Source organism: Lemur catta, chromosome 13, assembly GCF_020740605.2.
Source record: "Lemur catta isolate mLemCat1 chromosome 13, mLemCat1.pri, whole genome shotgun sequence".
NCBI classification, from domain to species: Eukaryota; Metazoa; Chordata; class Mammalia; order Primates; family Lemuridae; genus Lemur; species Lemur catta.
In genome coordinates, this window is record NC_059140.1 from 82,135,847 (window position 1) to 82,163,742 (window position 27,896).

General features: G+C 57.1%; 2 protein-coding genes across 2 annotated transcripts; one reads left to right on the forward strand and one right to left on the reverse strand.

Annotated features, from left to right (window-relative positions):
• Positions 1–9,270: 9,270 nt before the first annotated feature.
• On the forward strand, positions 9,271–24,472 carry ARF1 (ADP ribosylation factor 1). Its single transcript, XM_045567040.1, has 5 exons — positions 9,271–9,427; positions 22,451–22,636; positions 22,761–22,871; positions 23,003–23,127; positions 23,222–24,472. Exons 2-5 carry the CDS (start codon positions 22,489–22,491, stop codon positions 23,381–23,383), a joined length of 546 nt encoding a protein of 181 aa, XP_045422996.1. The 5' UTR covers positions 9,271–9,427; positions 22,451–22,488; the 3' UTR covers positions 23,384–24,472.
• A 945-nt stretch (positions 24,473–25,417) lies between these two features.
• On the reverse strand, positions 25,418–27,651 carry C13H1orf35 (chromosome 13 C1orf35 homolog). The gene is made up of 8 exons (XM_045567041.1): positions 27,517–27,651; positions 27,271–27,421; positions 27,080–27,125; positions 26,900–26,979; positions 26,754–26,826; positions 26,543–26,628; positions 26,002–26,130; positions 25,418–25,923 (listed from the first exon to the last, which is right to left on the reverse strand). The coding sequence occupies exons 1-8, from the start codon at positions 27,608–27,610 to the stop codon at positions 25,797–25,799; spliced, it is 786 nt and encodes a 261-aa protein (XP_045422997.1). The 5' UTR covers positions 27,611–27,651; the 3' UTR covers positions 25,418–25,796.
• Between the last annotated feature and the right edge of the window lie 245 nt (positions 27,652–27,896).

Sequence of the window (27,896 nt, forward strand, 5' to 3'; positions counted from 1 at the left end):
GCCCAGCTGGCCTGCGGGTGGGGGGCTGGGGAGCTGTAGGCAGCTCCCAGACGCCCAGGGTGGGAGTCAGGGCCCGGCACAGGCAGGCTGGCCCCTTCCAGAGCCTCCTGATGTCCCGGGAGCCAGTCCTGCCCTCCCGTGGTGGGGACATTGAGGTGCATCAGAACCTCAGGGTACCTGAGAGGTTCACCTCCTTATTAAGACCAGAGAGGGTAGCTCCCCTAGGGACACCCAGCAAGGAGCGTGGAGCTGGCCCCCCACCCAGGCTGGCTCCAGGTTGCGGTGACAGGCAGGCTGGGCAGTTGGGGGCAGCCCCTGGGACGCAGTTTTGCCCATGCCCCCTGCCTAGACCTTGGACTTAGAGGCAGGGGGTGGGGAGAAGGCTGGCAGGTGCTGGCGGCAGGTGCAGGGGAGACCACGATGCCTTCAGCTGGGCTTTTTAATTAACCCCAGCGGCCGCTCCGAAGGGCCCCAATTAAGTGAAGAATGCGATTGCAGAGTGGGGTCACACAGAGGGGCGGGTTTTAATTAAAGCACGGTGGCCTGGGCAGGAGCGCCCCCACCCGACTGCCTCCTCCCTAAAGCTTGCGCCACACGGTGGTCACGTGCCTCAGCAGGGCCGGTGACAGAGAGTCCTGGCCTGCCCGCCCTCTGCTGGGCCTGCAGGGGCAGAGGCTTCTCTCTGTCTGTGTGGCCCCAGACCAGGCAGCCCCTCTCTGAGCCTCCGTCCCCTCCAGCCCCTGCCCTGGAATAATCCCGTCTACCTGCTACGTCAGCGAGTATTTGCTGGGTGTCTGTGGTATGTCTACTGCAAAGGCAGACAAAACCATGAAACAAACACGTCTCTCAAACGTGCGTGTTCGATGGAAGACAGTGGAGTGGGCGGAGGAGAGCAGCAGAGAGGGCTGCCCCAGCCATCGCAGGAGAGAGGGAGGGAGCTCACCTGGAGTGGGGACGGCCCGTGCAAAGGCCCTGGGGCAGGAGCCTGGGTCCAGCAGAGGAGCTGAGGGGTCTCGTGGGGCTGAAACCAGCAAGTAAGAATGAGAAGGAAGATAGACATTTCTCCAAAGAAGACACATACACGGCCAAAAAGCACATGAAAAGATTCTCAATGTCACCGGTCATTAGAGACCACAGAAATACCAGCTCATACCCATTAGTGTGGCTGTTATGGAAACAAACAGAAAAAAATGTCGCTGGGTGCAGCGGTGCACCCACCTGTAGCCCCAACTACTCAGGAGGCTGAGGCAGGAGGATCACTCAAGGTTAGGAGTTTGAGGCCAGCCTGGCCAACATAGTGAGACCCTGTCTCAAAAAAAAAATCAAGAAATAAAATGCTACTGAGTAGATTCATTAAAAAAAAAACAAAGAAAATCACAAGTGTTCGTGAGAAACTGGAACCCATGAACATTGGTGGGAATGTAAAATGGTGCAGCCACCATGAAAAATAGCATAGATGTTCCTCCAAAAATTAAAAATTCAATTAGCATGTGATCTAGCAATTCCACTTGTGTGTATATATCCAGAGGGAAACTGAAGAGATATTTGCACACACACGTTCACAACAGCAGTATTCTCAACAGCCACGAGCTGGGAACCACCCAGCTGTCCACTGACGGGTGAACAGACACAATGTGGTCTATCCATGCAATGCAATATTATTCAGTCCTAAAAAGGAAGGAAATTCTGCCACATGCTACCTCGTGGATGAATCTTGAGGACATTACTATTCTCAGTGAAATAAGCCAGTCACAAAAGGACAAATCCTAGAAGATTCCATGGATAGGAGGTACCCACTGTTGTCGGATTCATAGAGACAGAAGGTAGAATGGTGGGTGCCAGGGGCTGAGGTGGAGAGATTGAGGAATTTGTGTTTTTGTTTGTTTCCTTGCTTGTTTTGAGACAGGGTCTCACTCTGTCACCCAGGCTGGAGTACAATGGCATCATCATAGCTTACTACAGCCTCAAAGTCCTGGGTCCAGGCCATCCTCCTGTCTCAGCCTTCCAAGTAGCTGGGACTGCAGGCATGCGTCACCATACCTGGATAATTTTTCTATTTTTTGTAGAGATAGGGTCTTGCTATGTTGTCCAGGCTGGTATCAAACTCCTGGCTTCAAGTGATCCTCCCACCGTGGCCTCCCAGAGTACTAGGATTACAGGCGTGAGCCTCCGTGCTTGGCTCAAATTAGTGTTTAACGGGGATGGAGTTTCAGGTTGCTGCTGAAACCGGACACTGAAAAATGGTTACAATGGTAAATTTTATGTTATGGGTATTTTTCCACAATTTTTTTTAAATGAGAAAAAAAAAAAAAGAATTAGAGGAGATCCCAGATGGCAGAGGGCTGTGGGCACCAGTGTTTCCAGCCTCACTTGGACAAACAGGGGTCTGCATGGGGCGTCTGAGCAGAGACGACTGCCAGGCCCCCCCCCCCGAGACCTCCTGGTCTTGTGCGGTGGGATGTGTCCAAGGACTTAAGGCCAGACATTCATGGGTCCCTGAACAAGAGAGTCCGGCGTCCTGACCCGTGCCTGAGACCAAAGGCAGTGGCAGGTGGGCAGGGTCCGCGCAAGCACTTGTGTCCTGCCCCAGGGCCACGGGCTTTGCTCAGGGCAGCTTTGCAAGAGCCACCACGGTAGGGCCGACATTCTCCTTGCCCGGCTTCCTCCAGACACACGCCTGCCTGGCTTCAGGGCGAGACACTTGCAGGAGGGGGGTTCTCCTCCAGGCCACCACGAGCCCTCCCCCCTGCCCAAGAGAGCCCGTCTCCCTGCCCAGCCCTGACTCTGCCCCAAAGCTGAGTGCCCATCCGCAGAAGCCTCATGCCAGGCCCCCCCTTGGTTCTGTTGGGGCCTCCAGGTAGGGTGTGCCCAGGAGAGGACAAGTCTGATCCCAAGAGCGGAGTCACCATGGCAACAGGCATGTTCCAGAGCGGAGCAGTCGTGAGCCTCACACGGGACTGGCTGCCCAAACTGCCCCGCTGGGCAGGCCAGGCGGCCACCTGCAGGAGACCTGGCGACCCTGTGGCCGCTGTGTGGTGCAGACACCACGTGGAGAGGCCCGAAGCAGAGTGTCCAGGGGCTCCCACCCTTTTGTCTCCCAGACACTGGGGTGTCCCGGCCCTGGCCCCAGACGTGTGAATGGAGAAGGCTGCGCCCGCTGCTGAAACACGTTCCCACTAACCAGGTGGCTTAAAACAACAGGCAGCTGTTCCCGCCTGCGTCTGGAGGCCACAAGCCCGTAACCAAGGTGTCTAAGACCGCGGCCCTGAGAAGGCTCTGGAGGAGGACCCAGCATGGGCTCTTCCAGCTCCAGGAGGCTCCAGGCATTTGGGGCATGTGGCCTCTGGTCCCGTCTGCCAAGCTCCCCTCTAAAGGAACGCTTGTCATTGGATTCAGGGCCCACCCTAATCCAGGATGATCTCATCATTTTTTTTTTTTTTTTAGAGATGGGGGTCTCATTCTGTTGCCCAAGCTGGAGTGCAGTGGCAAGATCATAGCTTATTGCAGCTTCTGACTTCTGGGCTCAAGTAATCCTCCTGCCCCAGCCTCCCAAGTAGCTGGGACTACAGGTGTCTACCACCATGCCCGGCTAATTTTTTTTATTTTTTGTAGAGACGGGGTCTTGCGATGTTGCTCAGGCTGGTCTGGAACTCCTGACCTCAAGTGATCCTCCTGCCTCGGCCTCCCAAAGCACTGGGATCACAGATGGGAGCCACCACACCCAACCTTACAAGATCCTTTTTTCATTTTAAACGTCCTTCTGTGGTGCGGTCAAAAGCTGTATTGAGATGTCACTGGTCCGTGAGGCCCCCAGCCTGGGGAGGCCCCCGGGTCTGGGGAGGTCACACACAGAGTGAGTCCATGTCTCCAGCCCAGGAGGTGTGGCTCCTCCCTCCCACTGTCCTCTGCCTGGGGGCTTGGACGGTGGAGAAGGGCCTGAGAGAGGAGCACAGACACGAGCCTCCCCTCAAACCTGCAGGGGGTCCGAAGAGAACAGCTTCATCCAGGGGGAGCCCAGCACAGCACCCCTTGCAGTCGGCCCTCTCCCCCACTCCTACGGGTTTCATCCAGATGAGACCCCTGTCCTTTTGCATACAAGGCCCCCTCTCCAAACAGGGCACATCCAGCCCTTCTCTAAGGACAAAAGAAGGCCCCCCACCCTGACTCTAGCTGTCCTCATCAACATATCTCTCCCATTTCTGACTCCTTGCCACACAACAAATGAGGGACTTTCAGCGCTAGGCGTACCTTGAGCAAGCCATACCTGAGGCCAACATCCCCTGACTGGTGTAGCCTTCTGTTTAAAGTCTATGTAGCCTCTGGCATGCCCACAGCAATGGTAGGTGTCTCCACATATGGAGCTACAATCTGTTCTGTGGTGGCCCCTGCCCCTGGCCTGGCTGTGCCCCCGGCTATGACCCGAGCAGGCCCTAGGACAAAGTAGCTTCCCACCCTCAGCTGTGTGCCCTCAAAGGCCCTGGGGCAGCACATGGCTGGTTCCCAGGGGCTCTGACCTCAGACACAGGCCCTGTGGATGGCCGAGGGCCACTCAGGCCCTGTGCTGTGGCTCCAGTTGGTTTCTTTGCAAAACCCCAAGTCCTGACACCCCGCCTGGAAAGAGACTGGGGAGGCCTCTCCCCGCTCCCCACAGGACCCCAAGGCCTAAGGCCTCTGTGCTGGCCCACCCTGGCCCACCCAGAATGGGAATGTCCTCTACTGCAGGACAGAGGGCAGAGGGCAGGGATCATCTGCCCCTCACAAGGTAATTAAGGACAGGAAGAAGTGTCCCCTGTGGACGGCGGGGCCAAGGATCTGTGTGTGTCACATGGAAGCTTGCAGAACAGGGGCTGCAGGTGGAGATGTTCTGAATCTTTGGGGTGTGGGTTACACAGATATATGCATATTCCAAAGCTCATTGGATCCTACACTTAATATATGATAACGTGCATATACAGGTGTGTGCCATTGTAGGCAAATTACACCTCCATATATAAAAGGAAAACCCCTGTACGAGAGCTCAAGAACCACATCCAGTCCCAGGCCTCCTATGGGTCACCTGGGCAGCCTCAGTTTTCTCTTCTGCCGGGGGTGGAGGGAGTGGATGGCCCTAGGACTCTAGGACAGGATGAATATCCCCAACAGAACGGGAGTTACGATGGTCTCTCCTAGGACCTGGGCTCTCAGAGCAGTGGGGCTGGGTGCCCAGTGGACGGGTCCCCAAGGCCTGGGACAGAGGGCAGTGACCAGCCCAAAGAGTGCCGGGTGGGAGCTGGTCTGTCCAGGGCAGTGCCCACGCCTGTGTCCCCTCTGCCAGCCAGTGTAGCCCTAGAATCCTAGAGCCGCCAGGCCGGAAGGGGCTGGTCAGTCACCACCCTGGGCCAGTGGCATCCACATTGTCATGAGAACATGTTAGATATGTAGCTTTCCGATGGACACAGTGGCTCATTCCTGTGATCCCAGCACTTCGGGAGCCCGAGGCAGGAGGATCACTTGTGGCCAGGAGTTCCAGACCAGCCTGGGCAACATAGTAAGACCCCCATCTCTACAAAAATTTAAAAATTAGCCAGGTGTGTTGGTGCATGCCTGTAGTCCCAGCTACTTGGGAGGCTGAGGCAGGAGGATCGCTTGGGAGTTGGAGGCTGCAGTGAGCTGTGATTGCACCACTGTGCTCCAGCCTGGGCGACAGAGCAAGATCCTGTCTCTAAAAAACATAAAAAGAAATGCAGATCCCATGCCCCACCCCAGACCCACTAAATGGGAAACTCCAGGAGAGGGGCCCAGAGGTTCGGCAACCTCCAGGTGACTCAGACACACACTGGTTTGGGACCCACTTGCCCAGACGCAGCCTGGGAGGTCAGAATCCGTCCGCCGCACTGGCCCACACCATCAGCAGCACCAGCCTCTGCCCTGCCTCCCTGTCTCCCCATCTCCCCGCCTCCCCGTCCCCCCGTGGCTCTGGCAAACATTCTTTTATCTGGCAGATCTAAATCCTCCTGGCTGCAGATTCAGCCCCTTCCTACCAGCAGGGCTGGATCAATCCAGCAGATACATCTGTGGGTGGCTAGGGCCTGTTGTCCCCTCCCCAGAGACCCCAACAAACCACCACCATGGGGTCCGGAGGGGCGACCGGCAGTGAGGTTTCACTAATGCCTACGAGAAATGACACAATGTGACAGAAGAAACAGAGACCGTTATCAAATGCTTTAAGACGTGTGGCAGGCACATCACTTTGGGGGGGACAGGTATTTTATTATTGGCGAAGCAGATCGGTACATGGACACGGACGTTGGAACTTCTTTTGTTCTTAGCACCTGAAGTGAAAAGATCGGGCCACCTTCGTAATTTCAGTTGAGCAGGGGGCGCATACACGATCTTTCCAGATTTCCTGCAACAGCTGTGACTGAAATGAAAAGGTCTGAGGTTTCTATTGGCCACAAAAATCATAGCTCCTGCCAACACTGCTGCATTCAGAAGGGGAGGAAATGCTAAATGCTAGTCAGAGGTTAATACAAGCTGAAGGAATGCTTCCGGGCACCCTGGCGACAGGCACTCACCTCGCAGGCTCCACGGCTGCCCGCCCAGGTGTGAGGGGAGCCCAGGAGCAGACAGAAAGCAGTCCTTGTACCGAGGAGCCGGCCTGCCCAGAGAAACAAAGTCCCTGAGAGCTGCCTCGGGGGAAGGGGGCAGGCACGGCTCCGGGCGTTCATCAGAGAGGAAGGGCTGCTGTGAGTTGGGGAAACTGAGGCTGAAGCAAGCATAAGGAGAAAGAAGTGACATTCTAAAGGGACCAGAGGTGGGAGAGGACCCTCGAGTTCCTGGAGCTGTACCCTGATCCTCAGGGCTGCTCGTAGGACGGGCAAGCCCACCCCCTGCTGGCCAAGGCTTCCTGCACACCCTGAGCAGCATGAGTCAAGGGCAGGCTGGCCCCAACCCTGGCCAGGCCTAGCACTCGAGGCAGGGCTGCCCTGCAGTCAGAACAACCATGATCGAGGGCTCCAGGAGTGACCAGCTGGAGGGGATCTTTGGGGCTAGGTCTGAAGAAGGGAACAGGCCCGGCAGAGAGAAGGGCATGGTCCTCTCCCCACTCCACCCTCCAGCAAAGTCCTTCAGGGTGTACAGTTCTCCCTGCAACCAGGTGTTGGATGTCAAGTGCTTTGGCAAAACACTGAACACAAGGATGAAATACTGGAGCCTCTGAGCCTGCTGTTGAGGAGTGTGAGCAGAAGGGTTTCAGCGGGGGCACAGTGGGGCAGGAACCCCCAGAGAGGCGGACTCCAGCCTGCCCAATTTGGTGGACATCCAACCCAACAGGCCAGAGTGCCTGGTGCGCTAGTGAGCTCCCCGTCACTAGTGGAACCCAAGATAACACTGCAGCCTGCAGAGGGCACCAAAGTGCCTGTCTCCCAAGAGGCCAGGGAAAGAGCAAAGTTGCCAGGGAGCAAGCAGACTGGGGGTGCATGGGAGCCTGTCAGGATCCAGAGGGGCACGATCCTAGCTGCGTGGTGTTGTGCACATGTGCAGCCTGACACCTGTAGCCTGGCTGGAATGCTGCACACCTCATGGCCTCGCACACAGAGGACGCACAAAGTGCCTGCCAGGCCCGGGGGCAGGCTGGGTGCTTGGGGGCGTGAACAGCTTTCACTCCCCAGTCACTTGGCCACACCAGCTGCAAGCTGGGTCTCGCCACACGGGCACCCCTACCCCGTTGCTCCAGCTGGTCTGGCTGCCCCTCCAGCCAGCTCACCTTGCCCCTCGATGGTCTGATCACGGGGACCTCAGAGGCGGCCCTGGGAGCACCGGGGCCTTGGTTTCCCCAGGTAACTGCCTAACACTTCCTGGCTCCACAGTGAGTCTCTTTCCAGGGCCAGGAATTAATCCCTGGACATGACTACGGGTGGCTCCCCCTGCTCCTGTCTGGCCTGACACTCCATTTGTCCTGGTGGCCGGGCCAAATCAGGAGCACAGAATCAGGAGGAAGGTACATTTTTTAACCCCAGGAGTGGGTACACAGGAATCTGTTTTATTATATTTTTAAACTTTGCATCTATCTTACATACACTTTGTCCCATCTGTATTTTTTCACAATTTTTAAAAAAAATTTTTAAAGGAATGGGAGGTGGGCTCTGGTGTCCACACTGTTCCCACCTGGGGGACCCTGGGGCCCAGCTCCTGCGGATGTCTGGTGTGGCCCAGTTCTCTCTGTGGGGCAAGGGGAGCCAGCACTACCAGGGTCCACAGGGGGTCTCTGCACTCCTCCACGGGGCTTCGCGTGAGCACTGGCTGTGTGTTTAGGGTGGGACAGAGACCTGCCCCCAGTGGAAACAAACAAGCTGCCCACCCCCAGCTTGATGGGAGGCGAGATTTCAGCCAGAGCCCCAGGTAGAGGAAGAGATGGCATTCAAGGACCCCAGTGGGGGAGCACAGGAGGTCCCAGACACCAGAGCCTGGTGAAGTATGCCTTGCCCAGGGGTCTTGTTAGATGACAGGGGCAGAGGCAGAGAGGGGGACAGGAGGCCTTGGCCTGGACAAAACTGGGTGATTCCCACCCTTCCCAACACGTAGGGCACTAGGCTAGAAAGACTTTCTCCCCTCCTCCAGGGAGCAATTTCACCAACCCCTCCCAGCAGCACAAGGGTTGGGGTGGTGGCCCGAGCTGCGCCTAGTGCCTGCAGAACATGGAGAGGGGCCCGCAACGGTCCTCTCTTCCCTTCTGACCAATCCAGGAGGGCTTCCTGGCAGAGCGAGCTCCTCCACCTCAGCTGGAGCTCAGCTAAACATCCACCCCATCAGAGGCCACCCTGACCACCCTCCGGGCAGCCCGGCCCCCGGGCCAGGTCAGTTCCCCGCCGGCCCTCACTGACCACCACCCCAGCAGGGCCATCCTTGGGCCCTTTGTTTCACGAGTGGCCTGCTTTTCGGCGTCAGCTGCCCGGCCACTGAGGCCTCCGGAACACTGAGGCCAGCGCGGGGACACCGCGGGTGGTGCCTGTCAGTGGCATAGGTGTCCACGGCGCCCTCGGGTCCTCACGCGGACCGCCAAGCACTCGCGGGCACTGCCTGGCCGGGGTCGAGGTGGGCCAGCACCCTGGCCCCACCGAGGCGGCAGGAGGAGGAGCAGCCCCCGCCTCAGTCTTGGTATCTGCAAAATAGGCGCCCTCGCGGAGGACGCGCAGGCTCAGACGCAGGGGAGGGGGAGCGCGCCCTGCCCCTGGGCGCGTGCGCACGAGGGCCGCACTTCCAGGCCCCGCCCACTGCAGCCGGCCCGCAGTCAGCGCGCGTGCGCCCGAGCGTGCGGTGGGCGGGGCCCGCAGCGGGCACGGCCCCTTCCCGGCGCGCCCCGCGGCCGCTGGCGCTGACGTGGCCGCCGTCAGAGCCGCCATCTTGTAGGAGCGAAACCAACGCCTGGCTCGGAGCAGCCGCTGCTGAGGTGAGGGCGCGGGCGCGGGCCAGGGGCCGGGACGAGGCCGGAGCGCCTGGGGGCGGCGGGGCTGGCGGGGGGACCTTTGAGTGCCGCGGCGGCGGGGCCGGGCCGGGGGCGGGCGAGGCCGGGCCGGGATCGCGGCTGGACGGCGGGGGCGGGCCGAGCCCGGCGCGGAGGGCCGGGGGGCTCCTCGCGGCCCCCGGCGTTGCCCCTGGCCTCCCTCGCCGCCTCCGCGCGCCCCTGCCCCCGTCCGCCGCCGCCCGGAAGTCCGCCTGGGACGCCAGCTGTACCCCAGCAAGCCCCAGCTTCCTGCTTCCCTCGCCCCTGCCCCGCTCCCCCAGGCCACCCCCGGGAGGAAGGGGCAGGGCAGTGGGCCGCCGGGGCCCAGGGGGCGCCGGGTCTCCCTTTCCCCTAGGGCGGGTGAGCGAGTAGTTTCCGGGCGCGCGTCTGGCCTCCGGGCCCGGGAAACTGAGGCTGGGGCGGCCCCGAGACGCAGTCAAGGTCACGCAGGTGGTGAGGGCCGGCACCTCGGCCTCCGGACTCCAGTTCCTGTTTGCTCCGGGCGCGCGAGCTGGGGGGAGGGGCGAGCGGGCAGGTGGGCCGGGACCCCAGGCTCTGCTCGGGCTGCTGCTCCGGCTCCAACGGGAGCACCTCCGCGGACCTCGGGGGGAACCCAGAGTAACCCCCTCGCCTCCCCCACCCTCGCCGCGAGACGTGATTTGGGATTGGCACTCAAGGCCCCGGTGGCCTCCGCAGGGCTGGTCGACCCTTGCTTCAACCCCAGGGTGGTTTCCTTGACCGTCGTCCGGGGGTAGATGAGAACGCCTCGTCCGAGCCGGTGAATGTTTAACCTGCCTGCGAAACGACGCTCGCGCAGACTCTGGGCAGCCTCGGCTGCAGAGGCCCGGCCCGACGCTTTCGCGTTGCACACTCCGGGCGGTTATGGCGTGTGAGATTGTAGCTGGACGGTTGTGCTGTACCTGGAGTGTTAGATAACTGAACTCCGCGGCAGCCCCCGGCCAGGTGGCACTCTCCCCTTCCGGCCAGACAGCAGGTGCTGCTTTGCAGGAATCGAGCAGAATTGCACACGGGCAGGAAAGGGAGGGAGGCTGGAGGCTTTGGGTGGTCCCTTAAGTCGTCGCGTAGTTGGTGCCACTACCGGTATTGGAGTGGGTGGTTGTAGTTCTTTCTTGTTTCAGAACTAGTGGTCAGCAGTTTTCCCTGCCGGCTGTTTCGCATGGCTGGTGGTTCTGGCGTTTTCCGCAGTGTGTTGGGAGGAGTGTGAGATGCCACGGTGCGGTTGTGTGCCCACCCCTGTGGCGCTCTGCTGTGGCTTTAGCCAGTGTCTAACACGTGTGACTGCATGGGTAGTGTCCTCACTAAATTTGAATTTTCAGCAGCACTGCCACGAGCAGCCAGAGCCTTAAAATCCTGAAATGAACGGTTGTGGTGTTAGCTGGGTCCAAGATTGAGAGGAACTGTGTGATGTAAATGTTAGTCACAAATAAATCTGATCGGCCACACCGTTAGAGGTGTTTTGTCTCAGGTTTTCACATGTTGGTGGGCAGGAAAATATCTGTCCCTTGTTTTCAAGTATGTCTTGTTGAAAATAAACCCAGATCACTGTCGCAGTAGGAATATGCTATTGCCAGTGAGGCAGATACTCAGATTTGCTAGTTGAAAAGATTTAAAACAGTTGGTTTGGACAACAGCTGACTCACACAATGGCTGTCTACTCATCGTTGAAAGAAAATTAGTAGAAAGCAAAAACTCGTTCTGTGCTCCTTGCAGTTCTGGTTTTTTAGATCATGTGGTTTAGCCATACGCTCTGCCTCTTGCACAATATGGAGAGGCCATTTCAGACATCTTCACCTGCTAACCTGCCTCTGCCCGAGACCAGACTTGAAACTTCAGGAACGTACATCTGGCCTTTCTTTTTCACTTCAGTAAAATTTAGTATGGATTGTCAGCTGCTGAGGTGATCTTAGAAGTAAGTAGACCTAACCAAGGGGGAAAAAACCTGTTGTGCAAGTTTGCTGAGCAGTATATGACTGGTTTGAGAGAGTTGAATCTATTTTTTTCAGATTTTTCCAATTAAATGTCACCTTGATATATGGATTTAAGTTTGCTTTTACTCACGAGCCAAGGCTCTCCAGGCGTTTCTGCACACTCCTTCCTGAGAGCTGTGACCGGTCTGCTGGGCGTTCTACTGGGCACACAGTGTCAACCGTCCCGTTCACAGCTGCCTCTGTGCTTACTGCCTCTCGCAGGCAGTCTCCTCTCTGACGGTTCACCTGCTCCGTGAACGCAGGCAGGCAAAAGGAAATTAAGGGCACATCTACTGGAGGTGATTGGGAGAGAAATGTGAAAGGCCTTTCAGCTGGGATCTTAAATTAGATGAGAACTTGTCCCTTCCGTGCTGCGCTTGCTCACTGGTGTGGATGGTTGTTGCGGTGTCCTGCCACTGTGTCTGAAGTGGTTTCGGGAAAGGCTTTCCCCCGTCCTGCTAGGAAGTGAAGGATGGCGTGAGGGCTGTGGTGGGTGTTAGGGTGGAGAGCTAGTGCACTCAGGTTTTGAAAAAGATTTCTTTTGAAGAAGTTTATTTTACTTTTCCCAGGCAGAAAAGGACCAACACACGGTGAAAGGGAGATAGTGTTGGAAGACAGACCAGGTATTCAGGCTTTTCATTTATAAATTGTAAAGGGGGTGAAGGGGTGAACATGATTTATGGCTGTAGCTGAATTCAGAGGGTCCTGTGAAACTGCTGCATCCCTCCTGCTTCTCTCTCTTCAGCAGCAAAAGGGTAACACAAGCGCTGTGGAATAATTAGCAGGAGGCAGCTGCAAAATGTCCAGACATCAGGGTGTCCTCTTGTATTATCTGCTCCTGGAGACTTGGTTGTTTCTGAAATGTAGTCAGGCTTATAGCAGGGGATGTGATCTCACCCCTGAGATACGGTTTTGGGCAGGAAACTGAGGCCTGGAGTTTGCACCCCTGCTGTCCATCCAGGAGCTCCTCAGGAACACCTTGAGGGTATAAAACAAATTCTGAAAAGCAGTTTCTGGCGAATGTCAAGAGAAAGAGTTACGTTTCCTTTCTTTCTGCTAGACTCCTTTTTGATGTTGTGAAAGCAGAACCGGTCCTGGTGGCTGTCAGCAGAGGGAGAGCAGGGAGAAAGAGTTCATAGGATTGATCTTTAGCTGTCATTTCACCAGGAGGCAAACATTCTCCACTCCTGAGGCCCAGGGGTCACTACAGCATGAAGAAAACAGGAGACTGGATTCAATCCATGCACATTTCAGGAAATTAGAAGTATGTAGTGAGATTGGGAAATATATGTCTGGTCTTCCTCCCATGTCCTGGCATACAACTCCTCAAACACTTGGAATTTCCACAGTGATGTCTTTTTGTACATCAGTGAGTTGACTGGTGGCTGTGAGCCCCTAGGTAGCTTCTGGATGGGGCTAATCACTGGAAAGACCAGAGCAGGATTAGAGGGTTGGGACTTTCAGCCCCACCCCAACTTCCGGGAAGGGAGAGGGGCTGAAGGTTGAGTTGATCACCAGTGGTGTAATTAATCATGCTTATGTAATGAGGCCTCCGTAAAAACTCAAAAGGACAGGGTTTGGAGAGCGTCTGGATGGCTGAACATGGGGAGGTTCCTGGAGGGTGGTGCGCTAGGAAGTGCGTGGGAGATCTGTGTGCCCCATCCCCCGCACCTCACCCTGCACATTTCTTCATCTCTTCTGTGTGCTTTGTAATATCCTTTACGATAAACCGGCAGACGTGTTTCCCTGAGTTCTGTGAGCTGCTCTAGCAAATTAATCAAACCCAAGCAGGAGGTCATGTGAACCCCATCAGAAGCACAAGCTGGGTCTTTTGATTGGCATTGGAAATGGGGGGCAGTGTGGGGACTGAGCCCTTCCCCTGTGGCATGTGATGATATCTCCAGGTAGATAGCGTCTGAATTGAATTGGAGAGCACCCATCCGGTGTCTGCTGCAGGACTGATCGCTTTATTGGTGGGTGGGAGAAACCTCCCAACTTCCGGTATGAAGAGTATAGTGGGAGAAGCTGGGTTTGGTTTTTCCTACATCAGTAGAATAGTATATTTTGAAAACCTTCTAATCAAAATCTGTTAAAATAAGTTTTACTCCTTAAAGGGGATACTAGCAAGCTAGAAGGGCTTCTAGTGGTAGCATGACTAGATGTAAGATAGTTAAGATCTTCCCGTTAGTGTCATATGTCAGTTTATTTCTGTAATACCATATACCCTGCACAGGAAACTTAGTGGTTCTGGTTCTCTAAGCATCCACTGAGGATTTTTAACAGGAGGTTTTCAAAGTATCTTATCAGTTTGATTTAGGTGCAAATGACCAAGAAGATAATTTCTAGATTTTGTCTAGACTCATCTTGGGCAGTGGGCATGAAGGCGATTAGATATGCCCGCGCTTCCTGTCTTCTGTTGATGGGAATGCAAGTCCTAATGGTAGAATTTATTTATATGTAAAATTCTACATCTTTGGGCACTTTTGGTGGTGAAACCTTGCTTTAAAAATTTATAACTTTTAGTGCTGTCCAAATGAAGTGATCCAAGATCCTGAAAGTTACTGGGGAGATTAAATGCAATGTATTCTTACCAGTTGAGGGTACCTGGGGGCAGGGTTAGAAAGCAGATTTTGTACGCACACCCCTCCCTTCTGTGGTGGCTGATGGTACTGAGATGCCACACTCTGGCCTTCAGAAAGTAACAATGTCAGCGCCCCAGGGTTTCCACATCTTTATAATCAAAAGATTCCAACTGGGCCACACTTAAGTGCAATTTTTAAATGGCATAAAATTCATTGTTGGCTCCATAGGTTTTTCCTGGCAGACTAATTTTTCAGGAAAGCTTGTGTGGTTGATCTTTGTGAGCCCTGACAAGTGTGCTTTTGCCATTGTTTCCTCCTCTCCTTGATGGTGAGTCACTTTGGAGGGGCCCAGCGGAAGGTGGTGGGAGGGTGGGGAGGAAGGCCTGTCCTGGGCGGAGGAAGCCCCACTGTTGAATGGGAGGCCACGTGGGGGCAGGGGCCTGACAGCTGGTGCTCCAGCAGAGATGGGACGGAGTCCTCGAGTCCTCGCGGTGGGTGCACTGGGTGGGCAGCCTGCTGGTGTGGTGCCGGCCTAGCAGGGATGCTCTGGGAATTTGTGGAAGCTTTTTTTGTTTTTGTTTTTGTTTTTTGTTTTTTTTTGGTTCTCGGGTTGAGAGGCAGCCCAGGCACCCCATGGCAGCAGAGACAGTGCATCCTGTCTGACTGCCCTGTGGTGGGAGCTGGGCTGTAAAGTCCTGAACCTGACCTGTTGTACCTACAGAGGCAAAACTTTTCGTTGCGTAATTTTAACAGATTGTCTGAATTTTCAAGGAAAGCAACCACCTTGTTAATCAAGGGTGATTCTGTTTTGTTTTTTTTCACACCTATTGAGAGTTGTTCTCTGTTTCCAGAAGGAAAAGTGCTACCATAGTTCTTTCATGGGCACAGTGTGCCCTTGAGGTTGGAGGTGCCAGCACATGTGCTCCAGCAGTCGGGGGGTGGCTCTCTGCCGCCTCCCTGGCTCTGAAGTTGCCTTCCCTTACTGCCCCATTGTGTCAGGGTTGGCAGAGCAGTGGGGTTCTCTGCGGTCCTTGTGTGTGTGTGTCCCCGTGCACATACACACCAGGCTTGTCTTTAGCTGCCTTTTGGAATGCTGGAGATGGCCATTTAAAGAGAGTCGTGGGCAGCATGTTGTGGGCTGCAGTGGCCCATCTCGGGTAGCAGGAGCCGTGGGACAGCTCTGAGCAGAGCGGTAGGTGGCCCTACTGGTTATGTGGAGGACACACTGGGGATAGGATTCCTGGGCCGGGGAACAGCAAGGTGGAAGTGTCTCAGGGAGCTGCTCTGAGTCACAGTGGAGAGGTAGTTGGGAGGAGGGGTCTGGCTGTGAATAAAAACCTCACCTGGAGAGTAGAGGCCGGGCCTCTGTCACCTGACCTTAGGAGGGGAGGCTAGGGTGGCACCAAGCATGTGTGTTTCTGACAGGGCTGCCTGTCAGAGACAAGGGTTCCAAGGAGGACTCTGGCCTCCCATGGCCTGGGGGGATGTCCCTGTCCCTCTGCTGCTCTTACTGGGGTGGGGTTGGGTAGGAGCTGGAGGGAGCCGGGTGATGGCTCTGCCCCTGCTGCTGCACTTGGCTTTCCTGTTTTCTCAGGAAAAGAGAGTCTTCCTGCTCAGAGAAGAGGTGGGGCTGTGTAGTTTTTAATTTTTTTTTTTTAAATGAAAGTTCCCTGAAGGCAAAAATCAAGTTTTGGAGATTGGCCTAATCACTCACCACCATGGCAGTAATTTTCTTTACCCTGACTCAGAGAGGCCCTGGGTCCCACCCTGAAGGAGCCTGCGGAGTGACTGTGCTCCAGGAGTTTACTTTATGACAGCACCACTGGCTGTCTGGTTCCATTTCCCTTTTCCTTCGAATGGGGCCCCTTCGGAAAGGGGCCTCTGGGGCACTGTGTCCCCAACCCTGTGGACAGAGCTGTGTAACCAGAAAAGCACCTGGCGGCAGCACATCCAGGAAGTGAATTGACAGAACTGAGTTCAGAGATTTGCTTTGCCGTGGAGATTAGAGTCCTTATCACCTCTCTTCCCGGTTCTCTCCATTTCTCCTGAAGCCCAGGCCGGCCTTGTCATGTCAGGTAGCTTGGCCACGCTGGGAAGGGCACTGCGGACTCGGCTTTTGGTCAATGCTGGAACCAGGCCTCTGCATGAGATTCAGGGAACTGCACCCCAGGGAGACAGTTAGGCCTCAGGCATTGGCGAAACCCCCCCTCAGCACCGCTTGTCTGTGCCTGGCACTGTGTGGTTGCCCTTCTTAGCATGCACAGCAGAGGGGGAAGTGCCCAGGCCTAGTCCCCAGGGCCTTAGGCGTGGTCTTCCCTGTGGGCCCCAGTCTGAGTCTGAACTGCGGGTGCTTTGGCTCCATGGACAGGCAACTTGCAGTTCCTTCCAGCTGACTTGGGGAGGCCTGCCTGCTGGTGACCTGCAGGGCCGGGCAGGGTCGGGGTGCGCTGTCTTCCACCTTCAGGGTGGTTTGTCCACTGTGCTTTTGTGTGCAGTCGTGAATCCTTGCAGGCTCCTCCATTCTCAGCTTGTGCAGTGCGTTTCTGTGTTGTGGGTTAGTGTGGGTTTGTGTTTCTGTTTTCCCCGTGGCAGGTCCTGCAGCCCTAACTATGCATGGGGTCAGGTTGAGGCCATCCACGCCTTCCCTGCCAGAGGAGAGCCTGCTGCTTCTCTATGTCCTTGTCCAGGCGTCCGTAGCCAGAGCTTACTCAGAGGGGTGTGCATGGCTGCAGAGGAGGCCTCGTGCCCAGTGACAAATCAGAGTTCTGTCACTGAGAGAAAACATCGGGGACCAGCCAGTGTTTGCCATGATGCCGTTTGCTGAGAGACCGCGGGGCGTCTGGGAAATCCCTTACTGTAGCGACAGGCAGAGGCCGGGGGACACTTGCCTTTGATGGTCCTGACTGCCCACCAGGCGCTTGCACAGAGCTGCACATCTGCACATTTCAGAAGGACAGTTAGAAATAGTAACACTTTAAAAATATGAGTAAGGGGGAAATACACAGTATAAACATGTAGATAGTCGGTAGGAATGGCTCTCTGGCATTCATACTGTAGTCCAAGCGCTCTGCTCGTGGGGTAGGATCACATGAATGGGACTCATTTTTAGCTATGGGAATGAAGACTGATTTAAAGATGTCACCTTGAATTTTAAGCTGACAGAGCAGTCTCAACTGAATTTCACTGATCACCTCACCTGAGAGAGACCCAGCAGGTAACACCCCTCCTATAGTTGAGGAGACCTGCAGCTGTGGGAAGTGGCAGGCGTGTTCGAGGCTGGCCACCTCCCTGGCAGGGCTGCCCTCATATCCTGACAGGTGTGGGGTGTCTGCATAGAAGGGCACTTTAGTGCCTAATGAGTTCCGTAGAACATCCTGAGAACAGTCTCTCCTTGGAACTTGCCTTCAGTTACAGGCCAGAGTAACAGAGTTCTAGAATGTTTTCGCAGTTCTTTGCTCTTACTCTTTGATTGAAAGTTCACTGGACCTGGTTGAGCCCATGGATGTCTTGCTGCCTCCTCCTCTGAGCATGCCCGTGGACTTGCACCTGTGTTGCCACTGTAAGCCCACGAGGTGTGTCTGCCCATCCCTGGCATCAGCTCATCCAGTTTTCCTCTTACATGAATTTTAGCAAAATAGTGACGAAATGCACTGCAGGACTCAACTGCAGGAAAACGTCAGGCCTGCAGAAACGGAGAGTTTGGCTTGCAGGCAGGGTGAGGCTTGAGGCACTGTTTGGTGGGTGTGATGTGCAGTTTGTGCAGATGAGAATACCTGGCCATGTCGCATGTGTAAGGAGAGAGCCCTCCTTTACATCAACATCCTCGTGTGTCGGGGATGGATGGCGCTTTCACATAATTGATGTGACTGCTGGGAGGCAGTGGCTCTTCAGAAACCCCTAAAGAAAATGTTTTATAGGCCGGGCGCGGTGGCTCACGCTGTAATCCTGGCACTCTGGGAGGCCGAGGCGGGTGGATCGTTTGAGCTCAGGAGTTTGAGACCAGCCTGAGCAAGAGCGAGACCCCGTCTCTACTAAAAATAGAAAGAAATTATATGGACAGCTAAAAATATATATAGAAAAAATTAGCCGGGCATGGTGGCGCATGCCTGTAGTCCCAGCTACTCGGGAGGCTGAGGCAGTAGGATCGCTTGAGCCCAGGAGTTTGAGGTTGCTGTGAGCTGGGCTGATGCCACGGCACTCACTCTAGCCCGGGGAACAGAGTGAGCCTCTGTCTCAAAAAAAAAAAAAAAGAAAGAAAATGTTTTATAGTGTACATAAGTTCCTCCAGAAAAATCTTCAACTTTGTTAAATTTCCTCAAATTAAATACTGAAACTGAGATTATGAACTCTGTATGTGTGTGTTTTACTGTATATAATTTATCCGTCAGTGAACTTGACTTTAATAAAAGGGAAAGAACTGTGTATGTCACCAGCTTCCCATCTACATCGTGTGGGTCCCACTTATGGACAGAAGCCTGTCCTGTCAGGGCGCAGCAGAAAGCAGAACCTGGGCCCTGGAGCTCACCCGCCCCTGCTCCAGGCTGGATGTGTCCATCCTTCTGGTGATTCCTGACAGTTTAGGGAACAGACAAACTGTCGAACTGTCTGCCTGAGCCTGTTCCCCTGCACAGCTCTGGTTTGGACTGGGGCCCTGTCTCCAGCTCAGGCTGCAGTGCCCTGAGACTTGCAAGGGATAGTGGGACAGTGTGGGACAGTGCTGGCGGATGGCCCAGGTAGAGGCCATGGGCGTGTCACTTCCTCTGTGGGGCTGAACCAGTTCGGTTGGGTTCATTCATTGAGGCAGAACGGGTGTGAACTCACAAAGCTGCGTTTCTCCTAACCCTGTTCAAGGAGTCAGCCACCTGAGCAAAGTGTCCTGTTCCATGGTTCCATGCTTCGGAGCCTGAAGGCCACCTTTGCCATTGTTGGGGGAACGTCATACTCAGGCAGGGAGGCCCCAAGAAAGCCAGGGTTTGCCGCTTCCTGACATGCAGGACCATTCAGATGAACCTGAAAAACGGGTTTTTTGGCTTATGTGACTGGTGGAGGAAAGGGTGACAGCACCCGGCTGGGCCTGACATGAGTTGGAACCTGTGCGGAGAAGTGACCGCAGCAGTTGCTGTGGCCCTTTCTCCCACTGCAGAGATTCTGCTAGGTCTGCCTGCGAGTGCAGCAGGGCAGGTACGTGTGACTGTGGATGGGTGGGAGAGACCAAGCGGTGCCTGCCAGTGCCTGGCACCCGAGACTTGAGGCTCACCCTCCTGGCTCCAGCACTCCATGGGGGGCTGGGACCACTGCTCACCATGTGCCCTGTTGGATGTGTCCTGCAGGGAGGCCACCCCACCACAGTGGGCTCTGGTGCATTGTTGGGGACACCAGACTCAGGGCTCAAGGAGGTGGCAGCAGAGGACACGCAAGGACAAGGGTGGGTCGTGAACAGTACTGTGGCCACGCTGCCACACACAGAGACAAAGATCTGAGTGTGGTCTCTGCTGCAGGACGTGGCTTCCCTAACCTGCGTGGGGGCTGGTGGGAGTGTGGCCACCCTCTGCCCCTCAGTGCCTGGGCATCTGTGTCGATTCATATGAATGCTGCGCCCAGTGTGCACCAAGCAGTCCCGGGCTACCTCTGCCTCGCTCGGCACCTTTCAGCGTCAGCCTGGCAGGTGCCCCTTCCTTCTAAGCCAGCCTGCCCGTATGGCCCCCGGGGCGCTTTCACTCTAGACTTGCTGTTTGCACAGTGAGGACCGGCCTTGCTCCTAGCACTCGCCTCGGCTTCCTTCCCGGCGTCCCTGCACTGACACTGACAGCATCAGGACCCCGACTGTCATTTCCTGCTGGGTCTGGCCACCACTGCTGCATGCCTGCCTGGCATAAATCCTGAAAGGACCTCCCTCTCTGTTTATTTCTTGCTTGTTGTTTTTTTTTTTTTTTCCTGTGAACCACTCATTGGTTCTTCCCAGTTCCCCAGAGTTTCCCATCCCCGCGATAAAAGCATGTGGGTGGCGTGCCCCAGTCCTGGAAGTGTCTGCCGCCTGGCCGAGGTGTCCACGCTGTTGCCCTCCCTCCGCATTTCCCAGATCCCTGGGGGAGCCCGTGTGGTTCAGAAGGTACCTTTACTCTCCTGTGATGCTTGGCATTTTTGCTGAGTAGAGGACTAAAGGTGGAAAGTCATGCTCTCAGGGTTTCGAGAGCATTGCTTGAGTCCTCACCTCTGGGTGCTCTGGAGCTGACGGCAGGCCTGGAGTGAGCCTTCTGGGTTCCCATTTGGGGGCATTTAAGGATTTCCTCCCCATAATATTTTTGGTTCTTTCTTTTTGGGGTTTCTGCTAATTGACATCTTAAGTTACTCGTCATTTTCCTTTTTTATTCATTTTTGTTTCTGTTATACTTTCTGCGTGCCTTCATTGTAAACTTTTCTTTTGGCTATTTGTAGTGTCCACCAGGTTTCTCTTTTTTTTTTCTTTGTGATAATACCCTATTCTTGTTTTGTGGACATGGTACCTTGTAATTTGTGATGCTGGTGTTGTGTGTGGTTTGGGTTTCTGAGGTTTTTGCTTGGTCAGGGTTTTCCCTTGTGTTGTTGTGTCTGGGTATTGTTGCCCTCCACCTTCCTGTTTTGTTTGGGTCTCTTACATTGGGGCTTGGCTCCTTAGGGGCCTCCAGGTGCTTGTGTGCAGATCTGGTGGGGCATACAGAGATCTCAGGGTTCCAGAGCCAAACGGGTCTCACGGGAGTGGGTTCTCACGGCCAGACCCCTCCCCTCCTGCGGCGGAGGCCCATCCCCCAAGCCTTGGTTTGGTCCAGCTTTTCTCTGCCTGGTCAAGCACTGGGTTCCAGAGTCATCTCCCTCCCTTTCCTCTCTGTCCGCGCGGGTTTGTGGGTTGTTTGGTTTTCTCATTGGCAGTGCTTGCAGGAGGGGTTGAGACAGGTGTGTGTCCTGTCCCTTGTCCTCTGGGTGTTCTTCCTCTGTGCTTAGGAACCCTGACCATGCCCAGAGGAGGGACTGCCGCAGCAAAGGTCTCTGTACGTTTCAGAATTTGTGTAAGTTTTTGAGTAGATAATGTGGTTCAAAACCAAAAGAGGACAAGTGTCCAAAGGGCACTGGGTCAAGCTTGAAGGGGCTCCACGGGCCGCCTGTGGCATGATGGCAGTGTCAGATCAGCAGTGGGCACAGCTGGTTCTGGCCCACTGAACAAGACTGGCCTGCATGGGCCCATGTGGATGGTAAAAAATGGAGAAGAGGCATTTCCTTGCAGTAGTGACACGTGACAAAATCACCATTGGACGGTCACCGGCCATGATTCAGCCAAGAACTGCCAGGATGCAGGAGCCCTGGGGGAGGAGGCGCTCTCGGGCGGCCTGGGTCCTGTTGCCAGCTCTCACAGCACCACTACACACTTTCTTTTTGAAGTCCTCCAGTGTTTAATTTTACTATTAGGTGCTAAAAATCTCAAATTTTTTAGCAATCAGCATTTGATAAAGTGACCGGTTTTTTCTAAAGTCCCTGTTTGGAATAAAAGTGCTTGGAGCATGCCCGCGCTCCCGGGCCTTGCAGCCAGGGCCTGCTAGCTCCTGTTGCCCCACCAGACGTGTCTGGCTGAGGAGCCCTCCCCTCCAGTCCGCCCCAGCTCTGGTGTTCCTTGCCAGCCGATTTGATTGGTGTCTCCATGTTTGTGCTCTGCGGAGTGGACCCTGTGGTCACGGTGTGAGGCAGACGCAGTGCATATGCCCTCCCGGGAGCGCACCACTGAGGGGGTCCTGAGGCACCTGGCAGCGCCCAGCTGCTGGGATGCACCTGAGGTGGCCAGCACCCCTAAGCCGCCTCCTCTCTGGGCGGCCGTGGCTCAAGCTGGCCAGATGAGTCCGCCCGACCTCACCGTGGTCTGGCATCTGCAAAGCTCCCGGCATGAAGGGTGGAGGCTGGCTCATGTCCCGAGCTCCCCCATCCCTGTATGCAGGGCCCTTAGCCCTGTGCTCTGCTGTCCTGAACTTTGGTGAGAGCGTCATTGGTTCTCTCCGGTGCCTGAAGGTTCCGAGTTGGAGCGAGGGGAAGCCTTGCGTGTGTCTGGTCTCCAGGCAGTGAGCCATCCCTTCCGCGAGATGTGCAGGCCTGGAGACAGGGCAGCAGCTTCCCGACCCCGACTCGGCCCTTTTCCTGCAGCTTCCCAACCTCTCCATCCTAAGGTGGATGCTGGGAGCCCGAGGGGCCTGGGAGGCGGGTTCTTTCTCCCTGGCTGGGCTGTGGGAGGGTGGCACGTCCCTGCCTTGGAGTTTCCAGGAGGCAGTGGAGGCCAGTCCCTGCATGGCTGGGTGGGTGGCAGGGCGGTTTGTGAGCGCCATTGCTGCTCCCACTGAGCGGCACAGTAACAGACGCAGAGCGCCTCGCTCCCCTCCCAGGTGTCCCTGGCCAGTGTCGCTGCCACCCGTCGACGACCATGGGGAACATCTTCGCCAACCTCTTCAAGGGCCTTTTTGGCAAAAAAGAAATGCGCATCCTCATGGTGGGCCTGGATGCTGCGGGGAAGACGACGATCCTGTACAAGCTGAAGCTCGGGGAGATTGTGACCACCATTCCCACCATAGGTGAGGCGGGGTGGTGCCATGGCGGGGGCGGGGGGGGCATGGAGGGCGGGGCGGAGAGAGGAGGGCGGGGCCCTGGAGCGGGGGCGGGGCAAGTGGGCGTTGCCTCACCCTGCACCCCGCCCAGGCTTCAACGTGGAGACAGTGGAGTACAAGAACATCAGCTTCACGGTGTGGGACGTGGGCGGCCAGGACAAGATCCGGCCTCTGTGGCGCCACTACTTCCAGAACACACAAGGTGAGGGAAGCAGCCTCCCGGCGGGGCACAGGACCACCAGGGCCCACCCGGGCCTCGGCAGCTGGGCCCGTGGCCTGTGGGTGTGCTGGGTGGGCTGTCCCAGGGCTGGTGTGACGCTGGCTGCCCCGCAGGCCTGATCTTTGTGGTGGACAGCAATGACCGAGAGCGCGTCAATGAGGCCCGTGAGGAGCTCATGCGGATGCTGGCTGAGGATGAGCTCAGGGACGCGGTCCTCCTGGTGTTCGCCAACAAGCAGGTAGGTGCCAGGCCGATGAGGGCAGAGTGAGGCAGGCGAGGCTGCTGTTCTCTGCCCCAGGGAGGCCCCCTTGCTGACCCCTCTTTTCCTCCAGGACCTGCCTAACGCCATGAATGCGGCCGAGATCACAGACAAGCTGGGGCTGCACTCCCTCCGCCACAGGAACTGGTACATTCAGGCCACCTGCGCCACCAGTGGGGACGGGCTCTATGAAGGACTGGACTGGCTGTCCAATCAGCTCCGGAACCAGAAGTGAACGCGACACCCCCCTTCCTCTCCGCCCTCCGCTTCACTCTCATGTGGCAAACGTGCGACTCTGTGGTATGAGTGCCAGAAGCTGTCTCCATGGTTTGGTCACAGTGTGCATCGCACCATGCTGTAAATGTGGCAGACGCAGCCTGCAACCAGGTTTTTTATTTAATGTAAATAGTTTTTGTTTCCAATGAGGCAGTTTCTGGTACTCCTATGCAATATTACTCAGCTTTTTTTATTGTAAAAAGGAAAATCAACTTACTGTTCAGTGCTGAGAGGGGTTTAGGCCCGAGAGCACCGGGCCCTCCTGGCTGGAGGGCTGTATTGAGATCTATTGGTTTTTAACCCAGACTCAGTGCATTTTTTAAAATAGCTAAAATCCAAGTCGAGAACACTTGAACACACAGAAGGGAGACCCCACCTGCTTAGTGTAGGTTTGCAGCGACAGCCTGAATGCCAGCCATTGGCTCGGCTGTTCCCCTCGGGGACGTGAGGCAGTGGCACGCAGACCTCTCATCAATTCTGCATGGTCACCGTAGAGACCCTGTGACTCATTTGTTCCTGGGGCACCCTGCATTCCATAGCCTTGCTTGTCCCCGTGCTCCCTTGGCTCCTGGGGGCCTGGCTGGAGCCCCTGGCCACCCTCCTGCCCGCTCAGGGGACGCAGGGTCCGCTCGTCCCTTGGTCAGCATCCCCCGCGCTCGCTGCCGCTCAGACACAGGCGGGAAGGGGCCTCACCAGCAGGAGTGTGGACAAGCTGGGCGCCTGGGCCCCGGCCCCAGGAGCGACCCCCGCCCCCCCCACCCATGTGTGAAGTAGCTTTCTCTCCCTCAGCCTGCAAGGGTCCGATTTGCCATCGAAAAAGATGACCTCTACTCTTTTTCTTGTATTTTGATAAACACTGAAGAAGCTGGAGCTGTTAAATTTATCTTGGGGAAAACCTCAGAACTGGTCTATTTGGTGTCGTGGAACCTCTTACTGCTTTCAATACACGATTAGTAATCAACTGTTTTGTATACTTGTTTTCAGTTTTCATTTCGACAAACAAGCACTGTAATTATAGCTATTAGAATAAAATCTCTTCACTATTTCACGGGCTTTCCGGTGCTTCCATGCTGCTGCCAACAGATGCCCCCAAAAGGGTGCAGTGGGAGCGGGCAGCTCCACGCCAGAAGAGTGCAGGTGCCCTCCCCTCCCCCAGGCCAGGCCCCAGGTGAGGGGGTGGGGAAGAGGTTCTCCCAGCAGGACCCCACGCGTGACCTGGCTGGTCTGTAGTCCCCTCCCCGCCAGGCCCAGCCAGCGAGACCTGGGCTGTGCAGTGGGGGAGGCCAGTGGCCAGGGCCACTGCTAGCCCATGGGTGCTTTATGTCAACCAGGGGAGGGCCCCTCCCTGGGGTGAGGAGGACTTCCTGGACTCGTTGGGGTGTGGCCACCAAGAGGCCCAAGGCCTGCCCTCTGTGGGCAGTGTCAGGGGCTGTGGAGAGGCTACCCCAGGAAGCAGTGCCTGCTCAACTCCCTGCCCTGTGCCCAACATGATGTAATCTCCACTCAGGTGGCCACAGGTGAGGGCAGGTGTCAACGCAGGGCCTCAAGAAAGCGTTGTTTGATTTAAAATCAGAAGGAAGAGAATGCATAAGGAATCCGGCCTGGGTTCTGTGTGTCTTTGTGAGCCTAGTGGCCATGCGTGCCCTGGGCAGCTGCAGCCCTTTGTGGGCCAGGGGGAGGCAGGACACCTGGCCACCCTGTGAGGAGCCGGCTGGACTCCCAAGGCCTGCAGGCTCTCAGCTGGCAGGCGGCCCAACCCCCAGCCTAGGCAGCCCCTCTGGAAACTCCCTGACCTCTCTGTCCCCGGGGAAGGCAGCCCTGCCCCCGCACCACACCGCCAGCTGAGCACCCCCTTCTGGTGAGCCCTGACCCCATGTGGGAAGGACTCCAGCTCCACCCTGCGGATCTCAGGAAGGACAGAACCCAGGGATGTTCCAGCCTCAGAGTGGGTCAAGGTGCCTCCAGATACCTTCCAATTAGTGCGATGATGAACTTTCCTTTTAAAATAAATTTATTTAAGTACAAAGAGTGAGTCAATATAAAGAAAAATAGAAGTAACCCTGCTTGGTCACAGCTAAATCAGAGGCAAAGGAGTTGGGGTGCTGAGACCACAGACAGGACACGGAGCTGGGTCTCTGCTGGGACCTCCCGGGCAGGCTCGCCTTTGCCTGCGGGGCCAGGGGCGGCCGCCTGGGGAGCCAGGGCATGCTCCCCAGAAAACCTGGAGGAGTCTCCACCAAGCAGGCCCCTCCTAGCTGGCTGGCCAGCTCCGGAGGCCCAGCAGGCTAGGCCCAGGGCGCTCCAAGGGAGCAGTCCTCAACCTCAACCAGACAGGAGGGGTGAGAGAGTGCCAGGCAGACAGGGTCCGCAACTCAGGCATCAGAGTCTCTGTCCTGCCGCCTTCGGGACGACGGGCTCCTCCCACCATCCCCGCTGTGTCCCTTCCTCCTCTTGCAGCAGGGGGAGGAGGAGTCAGAGTCATGGCGGCGGTGCCCAGGCCTGGGGAGACAGGCCAGACACTCAAGAGGGGTTGACCAGACCCCCCACCCCCAAGAGGCAGAGCTGGGCTGGGCCTACCGAGCAGGAGAAGTAGGCGCAGGGGTCTCAGCTTGCCGTCTGTGCTCCTTGTCTTTCTTCTTCTCTTTCTTGTGTCTCTTCTTCTTCTTTTTCTTCTTCTCTTTCTTGCTCTTCTTGTGGCTCTCAGAGCTGTGAAGGGGGCACAGAATGGGCCTCCGCCCAGCACTGGGAGCCACTGGGCTAGGTATCCTTGGGAGGAGGGGAGCCCGTTGCCCACGCGGGAGTCTTTGAGTCAGTCAAATGGAACTAATCCAAAATTCAGCCGAGTAGGCCACGTTTCAGATGTTGGACAGTCACATGTGGCCAGTGGTCACCAAGGGGCACAGCGAAGACATGGAATGCCCCAATCATTACAGTACCCGGCAGGGCAGGGTGCCGACTATGACCCCATGTAATTCACCAGCTCCTTGGGCCCCACCCTGAAGTACAGCCCTTCCTGCCTTGGAACTCTCTCCTCCCGAGGGTGACCCAAAGGAGCTCGCTCTCTGGGGACAACCCAGGAGGAACGAGAAGGAAAGCAGAGTAGGGCAGGGCAGCTCACCTGGCCTCTGCCTGGTCTTCGGTGCGCGGCTTCCTCCTGGCCGAGGCCGCCGAGGCCCCAGGCCCGCCGCTCTCCACGCGGTGGTGCTGCAGCGAAGCCAGCAGTACTTTGGGGAGGGGTCTCCCTCAGGCGCTCCAGGGAGTCCCACCCCCACGGGCTTCCCATCCCCCACCCTACGTATGGGACCCCGCTGCGTTCCGGGGAGGATTACCGTGAACACAGCAAGCCCCAGCTTGGCGGCTTCCTTGTCCTCCCGAGACAGTGCCACGCGGCCCGCGGAGCCACTGCAGGGACACGGTGTTGAGTGCTACCCTGCAGGGCCCGGCCCCACCCAAGCCCCCCAGGATGCGGCCACACCTGGCGCTGCCCAGCCCCAGCAGCCGGTCCACTCCCTTCTCGGAGTCACCGCCTTCCCGCTTGCACACCTCCACGAAGTCCTGAAGAACACGGGAGAGGGCGGGGTGGGCAGGGAGGCCCGGCGACCAGACCCCGCCCGCCGCCGCGCCCCAGCCCGCACCGCCCGCTCCGGGGAGTTACCTCCTTGCTCAGGCCGGTGGGCTGCTTCCTCACGTTCTTGTAGCCGCTGCCAGGGGGCCAAGGGCGGTGTCAGGGTGCCGAGGGCCCTCCCTCTTCGTCCTCCGCCCCCCGTCCCCTGCACCCCGACCACTGCACCCCCTGGGGACCCTCTCAGGCCCCCCCACCCCAGCCCCCGCCCCGGGGACACTCACAGCGCGGCCAGCAGCGCCTCGCGCTCGGCCTGTCGCACGGCCGCCAGCTCCTCCTCGCGGCTCGGCCCCGCGCACGGCGCCCGGCCCTTGGCGTACCAGGTGAGGTCGCGGCCCTTCTGCCAGCGGCCCACGGGCGCCATCAGCGAGTTACCTGCGGGGGCAGGCGCCGTGAGCCCGCGCCCACCCGCCCCCGCACCACCCGGCCGTCTCCCGCGTACCCGGGGCTCCCGCCCGCCGCGCACGCACCCAGGTAGTTCTCCCTCTGCTTGTCGGTCTTCACGTCCTCCCAGTTGAATTGGTCCTGCCCGCCGCGCACCCCGCCGCGGCTGGAGCCGAACATGGCGCCGCGCGGCCCCGGCCCGCGACCCCGACCGCGGGACCCCGGCCGGGCCTGCCCCGCCGGCCCCTGCGCCGCTCGACGTGACGTCACGCGCGCGCCGGCCCGTCGCCCTCGCACCGCCTGCCGGCCGCGGGCGCCTGCGCGTCTCCCCGCCGTCAGCGCCTGCGCACCGGGCCGGTGCGCCGCTCGGACCCCGCCCGGCGCCCGTGCCCGGTGCGGCGGGAGGCCGGGAGAGCTGGTCGGCGGAACCTCGCGGAAATCTGACCACCAAGGCGCTCGCGCATTG

What these genes read in the sequence shown, in the direction of transcription:
- ARF1 (XM_045567040.1), top strand. Translation starts at nt 22,489, where the DNA reads ATGGGGAACATCTTCGCCAACCTCTTCAAGGGCCTTTTTGGCAAAAAA. An exon ending in CTACTTCCAGAACACACAAG is followed by an intron (nt 22,872 to 23,002) that starts GTGAGGGAAGCA and finishes GCTGCCCCGCAG; the next exon opens with GCCTGATCTTTGTGGTGGAC. An exon ending in TGGTGTTCGCCAACAAGCAG is followed by an intron (nt 23,128 to 23,221) that starts GTAGGTGCCAGG and finishes CTTTTCCTCCAG; the next exon opens with GACCTGCCTAACGCCATGAA.
- C13H1orf35 (XM_045567041.1), bottom strand. Translation starts at nt 27,610, where the DNA reads ATGTTCGGCTCCAGCCGCGGCGGGGTGCGCGGCGGGCAGGACCAATTC. An exon ending in TGGGGCTTGCTGTGTTCACG is followed by an intron (nt 26,629 to 26,753) that starts GTAATCCTCCCC and finishes GCTTCGCTGCAG; the next exon opens with CACCACCGCGTGGAGAGCGG. An exon ending in GCGCCTACTTCTCCTGCTCG is followed by an intron (nt 25,924 to 26,001) that starts GTAGGCCCAGCC and finishes CTGTCTCCCCAG; the next exon opens with GCCTGGGCACCGCCGCCATG.